The sequence below is a fragment of the Diospyros lotus genome, chromosome 11, assembly GCF_014633365.1.
Source record: "Diospyros lotus cultivar Yz01 chromosome 11, ASM1463336v1, whole genome shotgun sequence".
NCBI classification, from domain to species: Eukaryota; Viridiplantae; Streptophyta; class Magnoliopsida; order Ericales; family Ebenaceae; genus Diospyros; species Diospyros lotus.
This window is the reverse complement of record NC_068348.1, coordinates 32,381,519-32,393,437: the sequence shown is the minus strand read 5'-3', so window position 1 is coordinate 32,393,437 and position 11,919 is coordinate 32,381,519. Positions and strand designations below refer to the sequence as shown.

Genomic DNA, 11,919 nt, shown 5'->3' with positions numbered 1-11,919 from the left:
CAACGCGCCACGCGGTCGCCCCCCCCCCAAATATCACCCTCCACGGATGCGCCACACGACGCCCCACCCCCTTCCCCAACGCGTCACGTGGCGGCCCATTTCTGGACAACCCCCATGCCCCTTCCCCAACGCGCCACGCGGTCCCCCCCCCCCCCCAAATATCACCCTCCTCGGATGCGCCACACGACGCCCCACCCCCTTCCCCAATGCGCCACGTGGTCGCCCCCCCCCAAATATCCCCCTCCCCGGATGCGCCACGCGGCGCCCCACCCCCTTCCCTTCCCGACCCCCTCCAAAGCGCACGTGCCCGCCTCTTCTACCACGCCCCACCCGACGCGGCGCCTTTGACAGCGCCCCCCCCCCCCCAAAAAAAAAAATATTAATATGAATTCTCGCCCCCTCCTAGTGCCTTCTTTAAAAATCGCCCGCCCACACCTAATTTTACTACCCTTATTTTCTATATGTATCTCGCACATTCCCCCCCCCCTCTCTCTCTCTCTCGGCTGTGATTTTGATTTTCATTTGGCAAGAGATTTCGATTTTTTCATTGTGATTTTAGCCTTCATTGTGGTTTCGTGCTCATCCACAAGTATAATATCATCAATATTTAGAAGGTATTTTTCTTTCTTTATTTATACATTATATTTTTAATATTTTATCATTTTAATTGTTAAATGCATCTTTAAATATTTTGAGATAAAATTATAGATCTTAGTGTAGATTATTCGATTTCTTTTATATATTTAGAACTGTTAATTTAGACTGATTAAGTGTTACTTGATTAAATATTTTTGTTAGTTATTTGTTACACGTTAATTGTTAAAAAGAATAATAATAAGAAAAAACTATTACACGTTAGTAATGAGAAAAAATAATAATAACTGTTTATAATAATAATAATAATAATAATAATAATTGTTAACTGTAATGAAAAAAAATTAATAATGTTACACGTTATAAAATAACTGGTAATTGTAAAATATAGGATAAATTAACTGTTACACCTTACACGTTAATTGTTAATTGTAATAACTTTGTATATACAATTAAAAAAATAATAATGTTATTTCTGTTATTTATATAAAATATTATTTACATATAAAAATAAAATGAATATACGATTTATTTGTAAAAAGAATATTTTCTTTTCTAAAAGTGTAAAAAGAAATAAATTATATAATATAAATAATATTTAAAAGTAAAAATAATATTTAAAATTAAAAAATATAAAATAAAATTTAAATCTAATATTCAAAAAGAATCAAAATCTTTTAATTCATAAGGAAAAACTATTAGATGTCCACGTTTAAAAGGTAAATTTTGGTCAAATAAATAAAATAGAATATTTTATAAATAAAAAATATTATCTAAAAATGAATCCCCAAGCATGTATTCAAGCAAAATAGAAAACTAGAATGAACAATACTGAAAATAGAAAAAATGCAAGTAACTTAAAAGCAAAGTACTTAAAACATCATTATTCATCTTATTATTATTATTATTATTATTATTATATAGAGGGAGAGAGAGAGTAGAAAAATTTTGAGGACTATACTATTCCACAAGCAGTTACAGCAAAACAATCAGCCAGCCTAGTCCCTCATCGTTAGAACGTACTCCAAAAAGACCAAAACAATAGCTCTCCCAAAGGCCATTACTCCACCTTTTATGATGTCAAAATCTATCTTCCCTCCCAACTTTGAAAATAATTAATTGGCTAAATTCAACCAAACTCTCTTCCCCCATTAATTGGCTAAAAATAATTAATTTATAAAATATTTTTTTATAAATTAATAAAAAATAATATATAGAAATATTATTTAAAAATAATTTGGTAGTTACCTAAAAATATGTGCATTAGATAAAACATATAAAAATTATAATGAGTTAGTCTCAAAAAATTTGAATCCTAGTTGTAGAGGACATATTTACAGTACTTGTTAGGGTAATCTTTATATTATAGTGTAGGTAGTCTTGTTGGGTTTCAAATTTTGGAAACTTAAAAAAAAAAAGAAAATAGTTGATAACTTGTTACTTGATTACTATGAGTGCATTATATTTGTTTTTATGAGTGCATTATATTTGTTTTTATAAGATCAAATAAACAGTAAAATAATACTTTTTACTGTTTATTTATAATGATAACATGTTACTTGAATATATTATTAATGTACATTGTGATAGTATGATTGTGAATATTATTATGATAACTTGTTAATGTGTAATCTTGATAGGTTTCTCGTTTATAATGATAACTGTTTTATAATGATAACTGTTGTATATATATTATTGTGTATTATGATAATATTATTAATGATTTAAATGAGAAAGCATTCAAAAATATGTAAATTTAAGATAAAAAAATTATTATGTTAATTTTGTTTTGTGTAAATAAATATTATAAATATATAAAGATATTTTAAATAGTTATTTATTAAATACAAGTTTATAAAATAATATTTAAAAATTAATAATATTAATAAATAAATACCAAAATATAATTTATAAATAAATAAAATGTTGTATGTAGAAAATAATATTTAATAATAAATTATACTTATAAATAAATAAGAAATAATATATCAATAAATAAGAAATTATATTTAAAATTAAATTAAATATAATTTTTGTTACGATGAATCAAAAATGAATTATATTTAGCTAGATTGTCAATTATCGACAAATATACTAATAGGTTGCAAATATTATTGTAGTACTGAAGATGACTTTGTTTTTAGGTTTGTATTTTTGGGTTATATAGTACAGAATTTAAAATGGAAATACCGACGCATCGTAAGTGGATTGATAATAGATGCAATCTACGAAGGAGTGGCATCACTCGAGAATTTTACGAAGGTGTTGATGAGTTTATTCAATTTGCATCTACCCAAGAGAGTTTCATAAGATTAGGAGGAAAATTAAAGTGTCCTTGTACGAAATGTGAATGTTTGAGGTTCAAATCAGTCGATGAGGTGAAAAATAATATTTGCAAGTATGGATTCATGAAGAGTTATTATTACTGGATACATCATGGGGAAGAAGTGCCCGTTGTGGCTCCATCGGCTGTTGAAAATGAATATTATAGAGAAGACAATTTTAGGGATCAGTTTAATTCGTATGAACAGATGGTGTAACGCCCCGCTTTTTCAAGCGCGTTTTATAACTTGGGACAATTCCGGGACAATAAATTTTTTTCGTTCAAACACTAAACCTAAACCACATCATACCTCGAATCCGTCCCAGAATTCCCAATCATTTTTCTCGTAAGAGAATCACTATACACATCAAATGCGGAAGCAAAAATCGAAACCTGATATCTTAACGTTAATCATAAGTTCTTACATCTTTAACATTCCTCAAAACGTTCAAAATCTAAACTAGTAGAACTTAAATACAAGGGCTACGTAACATACATTTCATTCTTCATGCACTCCGATAAGTGCCATTTCATGCCTCAATTGTCCTCGTACCTGCTACAATCTTTACCTGGAACATTTGAATATTCCAGGGACAAATACCCAAGTTAGATGATGAATCATTTAAGTAAGGGTACATAATGCTATGTCATGTGTGTATGCAATGTCTTACCTCGTAAGTGTCAACTACACCCCTCATGCTACCTACCATTTTAGCGGCCCCCTCTTTCGAAGCCGAGGTGTATGGGTGCACCCTTGGTAAAGTAGCGGTGCCAGTTTGTACGCCCTACGGCCTCAAATGCGAGTGATCAATGATATCAACGTGTATTTATGCATTTCATAGTCATGTCATGGATGTAGTCTACGTGTGGGGTACATATCATAGCATGTCAATATGATGTAAACATTTTCGAGAAAACATAAACTAAACATTTTTCATAAAAACTAACTTTAATTGGGGAGTGCCACTTACCTTTTAGAGCTTATCGGGCTACCTCGATATCCGTGCCTCGCCTCGATTTGCATGCCAACCTCAAAATTTGCACGAATCTCTTCAACTTCAGCCTCAAAGCATCCTAATCACCATAATTATTTAAATAAACATTAAAATCTATTTTCCATAATTTCTGACATTTTCTATAATTTTCTCTCCATTTCTTCCTATTTTTCCTCAATAAATCCAAACTAAATATTTCTAAAATATTTTCTCAAATATTATTCTAAGACAATTCATAAAATAATATTTTGGAATTTCTAAAATTTTCTAGAGAATTTTACTCACCTTAACTTAGCATCTCCGGTTTCCTCGATATGCATGCCATATTCCTGAAAAGCGTGTCCGAGCCATTTTCTTCTCCAAAATCTCCGGGATATTACTAAAACATAATTTCCTATTTTCTATAATTTTTCCCATTATTTTCCTATTTTTTTTCTTTTTTTTCTTTTTTTTTTCCTCTTCTACTATTCATCATCTCCTTCCTCTGTTTTGCGCACAACCACCTTTCCTTCTTTTTTTCCTTTTCTTCTTTCTTTCTTCTCTTCTTTTCTTTTTCTTCTACTTCTTCTTCTTCTTCTTCTTCTTTCCTCTTCTTCTTCTCCTTTTCTTCTTTCTCCCGCTTCTTCGCACAGTGCTGCGCGCCTGCAACTCCATACCCGAGCCGCCTTCGCGGCTGCCCCGCTCGATGCTGGCCGCTATTTGCTCCCGGCGGCCCGAACGGCCGCGCCATCGCGGCCTGCTGCTATCGACCCGCGTCGCCACCAGCTTCCTTGAGCGTACACCTGCGTGCTGCCATGCTTGCTGCGTGTCTAGCCATTTTCAGTCATGCCTCCATTGCCTTGGCGGCCTGCTCGCACCATCACTGCGGCCTTCGGCCCCCTTCACGCATCCGCTGCCTCGATCGCCCCTGCCCGCGTGCTTGCTGCAAGCGGCCCCTGCGTTACGGCTATGGCCGCTCGAGTTGCTGCCATGGCCGCTGAAACATTGCTGGCCGTGGCTTCCAAGCTCTCTCGACCTCTCTCTTTCTCTCATTCGATCGCTTCAACTCTCTCGGTGAAGCTCTCGGCCGAGCTTTCTCCCTTGCATTAGTTCTTTCTCGGCCTCATTTCCTCTCGGCCAGCTCATGGAGCTCTCGGCCATGGCCGTATTCGGCCATCTCCCACTCTCTCACTCTGATCTCTCTCTCTATCTCTACCTCTCTGAACCCTCTTCCATCTCTCTCGAGCTCGAGCTCGAGCTTCCCCTGCCTTTCTCTTGGCCGAATGCATCCTATTTATAGGCGGGTTGCTGTATGAAATGTATCTATATATATGTGAATCACATTAATTGCTAACCCCTTAAATCTTGCCGCCATATCTTCTTCCCTAAATCTCGCTGCCACAATCTCCCCATTTCGCGGCCACAATCTTGGCCATTAAAGCTTAGAAGCTTCGCGAAGCCATTATAGTTGTAGAGCACACACAGCACATTTATATACATATATATAATCTTATATTATATAATAAAAATTATATTTTAAAATTCTAAAAATTCATTTCCATTTCACTTAAATAATTATCTAATTGTAACTATGCCCTTAATTATCGAATTTATTTGCATTACAATACTAAAAACGCAAGATTAATAATCCAATTCTTAGTTAAAAATGACGATTTTACCCCAGTGATCTTACCGGGCTATCGTTTCATCCCCAAACCACTGAAGGGTTGTTCATTATGCAAAACCGGAGCCCCCCTAGGGTTCCGTTGATTTTTCGGGAGTCTGCTACAACGATTCGGTTTTACAACCTAAATGGCAGTTGTATTTTAGCTGTACCGAAAACTGTTCCCGATTCGATTTCTTTCGATGCCATAAATCTTATCTCGGAACGGTCGTCAAGACCATATAATTTTCTTTAGACAATTTCACTCTGAGGCATTCCCTATAGTTGATTCGGTACCTGAAATTGCTATAAAATCCATTTTTCGATATTCTAAACTTATTAAAATTACGTGGCAGCGTCATACGAACATGGGGTATTACAGATGGTAATGGATGCGGCAGGGCCATCCAATATGCCATATACGATGCATGATACTGGAAGTGGAATTAGTTATCAGACTTACAATGTAGATGAAACACCGAATGAAAATGCACAAGCATTTTATGACATGTTGTCTGCTGCACAAGCTCCCTTGTATCCGAATTGCGAAGTAGAAAGTGAACTTTCTGCTGCAGTTAGGATGTTGAGTATTAAGTCCGATTATAACATGTCTGAAGGTTGTTATAATGAAATCATGTAATTTATGCATCAAACAATGCGAACTGATAATCATGTACCCACTAATCTTTATCATACTAAGAAGTTGGTTTCCCAACTTGGTCTTGGTTGTAAGAAGATTGATTATTGTTCAAATGGGTGTATGTTGTATTATAAAGATGACGAATCCAAGATGAGTTGTAAGTTTTGCTGTCATCCTCGTTCCAAACCAGTAAGAAGTGGGAAGGAAAAATTTAAACAAATTTCTTATAAAAAAAAATGTGGTATTTGCCTCTCATACCAAGATTGCAAAGAATATATGCTTCTACCATTACAGCTGCGAGCATGAGATGGCATCATGAAAGTCGAAGAGAGCCCGGTGTATTGTCTCACCCATCTGATGGGGAAGCATGGAAACATTTTGATCAGAATTATCTAAATTTCTCTGCCTATCCTAGAAATGTTAGGCTTGGTCTTTGTGCAGATGGGTTCACCCCGTATAGTCAATCAGGTCGCTCATATTCTTATTGGCCAGTCATTGTGACTCCATATAACTTGCCTCATGGATTGTATTTGAAAAGAGAGTTCCTTTTTTTGACTGCTATTATTCCAGCTCCATCAAATCCGAAAAATAAGATAGATGTGTTTTTACAACCTCTAATTGATGAACTGAAGTTGTTGTGGCAAGGAGTTTTAACTTATGATGTTTCAACAAAGACAAATTTTATGATGAAGGTTGCTTTATTATGGACCATCAATGATTTTCCTGCATATGGAATGTTATCTGGTTGGATGACAGCTGGTAAATTAGCATGTCCATATTGTATGAAAAAAACTAAAGCTTTCGTTCTAAAGTATGGTGGAGATACGTCATTTTTTGATTGTCACAGACAATTCTTGCCAATGGATCATGTATTTCGGAGAAATACCAATGCTTTTCGAAAAAACAAAGTTGAGAATTCTTCTCCACCATCTCGGTTAAATAGAGATAATGTTTTTCAAAGAGTCTGTAATTTTCCATCTATATTGGAGTTACAAGACTGTGGTATGCCTGGGTATGGTGTAGAACATAATTGGACCAAACAGAACATTTTTTGGGAATTACCATACTGGAAAGATAATATGATCCGGCACAACTTAGATGTAATGCACATTGAAAAAAATGTTTTTGACAATCTTTTTAATACAATAATGGATGTGAAGGGTAAAAGTAAAGACAATACAAAGGCCAGAATGGACTTGAAAGAATATTGTAGACGGAATGAACTTGAGCTAATAGACCGTAGTGGGGGTAAGTATTGGAAACCTAAGGCGCAATACATGTTCACAGGAGAGCAGAAGTTAAGTGTTTTGAAGTGGGTAAAAGAACTTAATCTCCCTGATGGATATGCTTCCAGATTGGGTAGATGTGTTGATATGAGAAATGCAAAGTTATTTGGGTTGAAAAGTCATGATTGTCATGTTCTCATGGAGAGATTACTTCCAATGGCATTTGCAGCATTACCAGATCGAATTTGGAATTTGGTTACTGAGTTATGTCAGTTTTTTAAAGACATTTGTTCAACAGTATTGAGGATTGAACACCTTGATGCCTTGGAACAAAATATACCCATAATTTTATGCAAATTAGAGCGTGTATTCCCTCCGGAATGGTTTAACCCAATGGAGCATCTGCCAATACATTTAGTTTACGAAGCAAAAGTGGAGGGACCAACAATACAGATGGATGTATCCCTTTGAAAGGTAATAACATTTGATAATGTTGTACCATGTTTATTTTAAAATAACTTAATTTTTTATATGTTGACAAGATCTTGGAATTATTTAGGTTTCTCAACACTTTAAAGAAGAAAGTCCGCAATAAAGCTCGTGTAGAAGGATCTATATGCGAGGCATATTTGATTGAGGAGACGTCTACGTTTGGTTCATATTATTTTAAACCAAATGTTCAATCAAGAAGAACGAGAGTTCCTCGAAATGATGATGGGAGAGATTCTTCATATCCACAAATTTCCATTTTCAATTATCCAGGCCGTACTGCTGGTCCAATGAAAACTAGGTGGATGGATGGAAAAGAGTTTCAAGCTGCCAAATTATATGTCTTGCTGAATACTCCAGAGGTCGAACCTTATATCGAATAAGAATTAAAATTTAAATGAATATATTTATAAGTTTATATTGAATTCATATTATTTAGTTAATACGTAACTTTAATTTTTTAGCATATACACCAACTTACTACGCGAGCTATCTTCAAATATCACCGACAAATAAATAGATGTTCAAATCGACGAACATTTTCCTACGTGGTTCCATCAGCATGTACGTTAATTCAATGTTAGTTAGGTTATTTTCTAAATTGAATTTGAGTATACAATATTAAGTGATTCAAACGTTGTATCAAGTGAATTTTAGCATGCAAGTTACGGATCCATTAATTCAGAACATAGGATGGGGACCGACTCCACATGTGCGACATTGGCTAATGTATTTTGTTAATGGATATAAATTTCATACCGTCGAATGGAGTAATAGTAGGTCTATCGAAAATTATGGTGTTTGCGTGCCTGGGACAGGAGTTGGATCTTCAGAAACATATTACTATGGAAAAATCATAGATATTATTGAATTTGAATATGCAGGCTTACTAATCAAAAGGGTAGTTCTATTTAAATGTGAATGGTATGATCTGAGTCCTCGGGGAACCAAAATTCATGATAAGTATGGTATTGTGGAGGTTCGATCGTCAAGAAAGTATAAGAAATATGATCCATTCATATTTTCCCAACAAGCTGAACAAGTTTATTACGCGTCGTATCCCGACACTTGCCATGCTAAACATGATTGGATGGTCGTTATTAAAACAAAGCCACGAGGTACAATAACTGCTCCCGAAGCCAACATGGAAGAACCCTTTCAAGAATATGAGATACTAGAATCGTCTCAAATAGATCAAAATTATAACTTTACAAGTACTTTACAAGATTTAGATGGTATAGTTGAGGAAATAGATGTTTCAGATGTCGCTTAGCAAGAAGAAGATGATGCAGAGGATGAATCTATATCAGAAGACGATGAAAAAGAGTTATTGTCTGATGACATAGATAGTGATGCTGAAATCATGGATGAATATGTTGAAGAAGATGATTAATTTATTTTTCAACTTGTAAATTAACTTGTATATGTTATGATATAATATTTTGTCTTTTTTAATGTTTGTGATTGTATGTTTTGTCAATTTTGTATTTTTCATGTGATTCTCGAAACAGATGTCAGGCCATTCTTCTCTCGGATCACGTAGAGGTAGGGGTAGTAGAGCTAGAGGTACCAATCGATCCTATAGGAGCACTCCTTCTCCGGATTTCAGTAGTGCTGGTTCACACTCTTCTCCTTCTGTGTCCACACATGCTGTTTCGTCTACTTCTTTATACCCTCATCCATCGCATCCACAGGGTTTCGTACCCATGACTCAGTTTCAACAGCCATATGGTGCGATGCCATTTCCTATAGGTTTTCCTATAGTTCTACCCACATCCCACCCATCCCAGACTGAACCACAATCTGCCCCTTTGCCTATGCTGACTTTTCATCCCTTTGGAGGATCATATCTATTCCCATTTATACCGACACCTCAAGCACATCATTCGTCCTTCTCTCCTGGACAGAATGTTGAGGCGACTCCATCTGAGTCAACAGAGACCGACCAAGTTGATGGACGAACAAATTTATCCTGTAATCAGAGTTGTGATCAGTGAGTATTTTATATATTGTTTTAAATTAAATGTTTGCAATTGTTAAACACATAAATGCATGGTTTTTTTTTTTATTAATATGCCTGGTTTTACAGTTTTATTCCTACTGTTGGCCCACCAGCTGATCAAACAAAGATTTGGAAGAGACGATATACTGAACCTTGGATTCATTGGGATGAAGTGCCAGAAATAACGCGACGGATGTGGTTGGAAGAATTTAGTGTAAGTATAATTGCAATTCTTAATTATATAAAAGTTTAAATTTATAATTTTATACATATTCATTCTTTTTTAACATGTTGTAGAAAAAGTACAAGTGGCAACCGGAGGAGAGTGATCGTATATGGATCACTTGGAATGCGTCAGGTCAAAAAAGTTTCCAAAACAGTTTGAACAAGATTAAAAGTGGTGCTAATACGGGTGCTTGGATGGATCCGGACGTGCAGAGGGCATTGCAAAAAAAGTGGAATGATGAGCAATACAAGAAAAGGGCTGAACAAAATAAAAAAAATCGCGCTTCTATGACTGGTGGGTCAATTCACACGGGCGGATCCATTCCTTTCACTGAGAGTCGAAGAAGGATGGTAATGTCTTACTTAAATGTAATTTTAAGAACTTATATGATGGTTTTTATTTTATCTTGTTTATTTTATACATTTGTCTTGTAGGCAAGGGAATTAAATCGCGAGCCTACTGAATTTGAACTTTTCAGAAAAATCCATACTCAGAAGGATGATTAAGGTCAAGAAGTGTGGGTTGATAACAGATCAAAAGGCGTTGCGGTAATTGAATTTATATAAATTATTAACTAAATTTAATGAAAAAATTATTACTTAAAAGTGTTGATGTTTTAATTTATGTAGGAGGTGTTTGAGAGATTAAATGCAGAGACATCTTCAGCATTTGTCGACAGTGATTTGCCTTCTTCACCTGCAGTCGACCAGCACCACTTCTTCTATCAGGCTGTATCTAGTAGGAACAAAAAGGGTCGTATTTACGGCCTCGGGTCTCAAGGTAAAGAGTCTTACCCGGGTGGATCTCGTAGCACCTCCAATAGTTCATGTGGTGGGTCCATGTCACATGATTTTGAACAAATGAATTTGAGGGTCACCTAGATAAATGAGGAGCTGTGCAACCAAAATCAAGAAATGAGACAGACAATCACCCATATGACTGTGGAGAATGCGGAGTTACGATAGTGGCAGCAAGAGATGGCGGCGTGGAAGGACCAAATGAATCAAATGATGGCGACAGTATTTAATCAATCTACATTTGCTGCTGGACCATCGACAGGCCCATCGAGTGGAGACCGAATTGATGATAATGAAGATGATGAAGGTGATGAGGATGATGAGGATAATGATAGTTAAGTGTAATCGAATATTTATGTATTTTATGTAAATTTCATTTTCTTTACTTGAATTTCATATTCCTTTCTTACATATTTATATGAATTTAAATTTAAAATATTTTATTTTTATTTTTATCTATAAATTAATTAATAAATTTTGAGAAAAAATAAATTGTTAATTATAAATAAATTAATTAGAATAAATACAAATATATAAATTATTAATTAAAATACACTAATTTTAAAATATACAAATTAATTAATTTAGTAAATTTTCAATACCGTTCATTCAATAAAATTTTATTTGTATATATTTTTTGTTAATTAATTAATAATTTTTATTTTTATTTTCTATTTATTTAATTAATCAGTGTTTAAAATATATAAATTAATAATTTAATTTAATAAAATAAACAACAATTTTAAATTTATTTAATAATAAATTTATTTTATATATATAATTTTTTATAAATTAATAAATAATAATTTTAAATAATAATTTTTATTTTTATTTTTTTATTTTCTAAATAATTAGCACGGGGCTGTTCCCGTGGCTGAATTAATTTTTATTTTTTAATTATTTTTAAATTATTTTTTATTTTTAAAATTTTTTAATTATTTTTTTGGAAATCAGCGACGGGCAAAGTGGTCGTCGCTGATTTCAT

General features: G+C 34.3%; 1 protein-coding gene across 5 annotated transcripts; it reads left to right on the top strand.

Annotated features, from left to right (window-relative positions):
* Positions 1-384: 384 nt before the first annotated feature.
* Positions 385-11,345, top strand: LOC127813050 (uncharacterized). 5 transcript variants are annotated; one of them, XM_052353760.1, is made up of 6 exons: positions 425-614; positions 9,421-9,902; positions 9,999-10,125; positions 10,209-10,487; positions 10,572-10,685; positions 10,767-11,345. In XM_052353760.1, exons 2-5 carry the CDS (start codon positions 9,421-9,423, stop codon positions 10,641-10,643), a joined length of 960 nt encoding a protein of 319 aa, XP_052209720.1. In that variant the 5' UTR covers positions 425-614; the 3' UTR covers positions 10,644-10,685; positions 10,767-11,345. The 5 variants fall into 5 exon arrangements, 2 of the variants coding, with proteins under 2 accessions (XP_052209720.1, XP_052209721.1); XM_052353761.1 differs by lacking the exon at positions 425-614 and having other exon boundaries at positions 5,362-9,902; positions 10,616-10,685; XR_008026044.1 differs by lacking the exons at positions 10,209-10,487; positions 10,572-10,685; positions 10,767-11,345 and having other exon boundaries at positions 385-614; positions 5,911-9,902.
* The last annotated feature ends 574 nt before the right edge of the window (positions 11,346-11,919 follow it).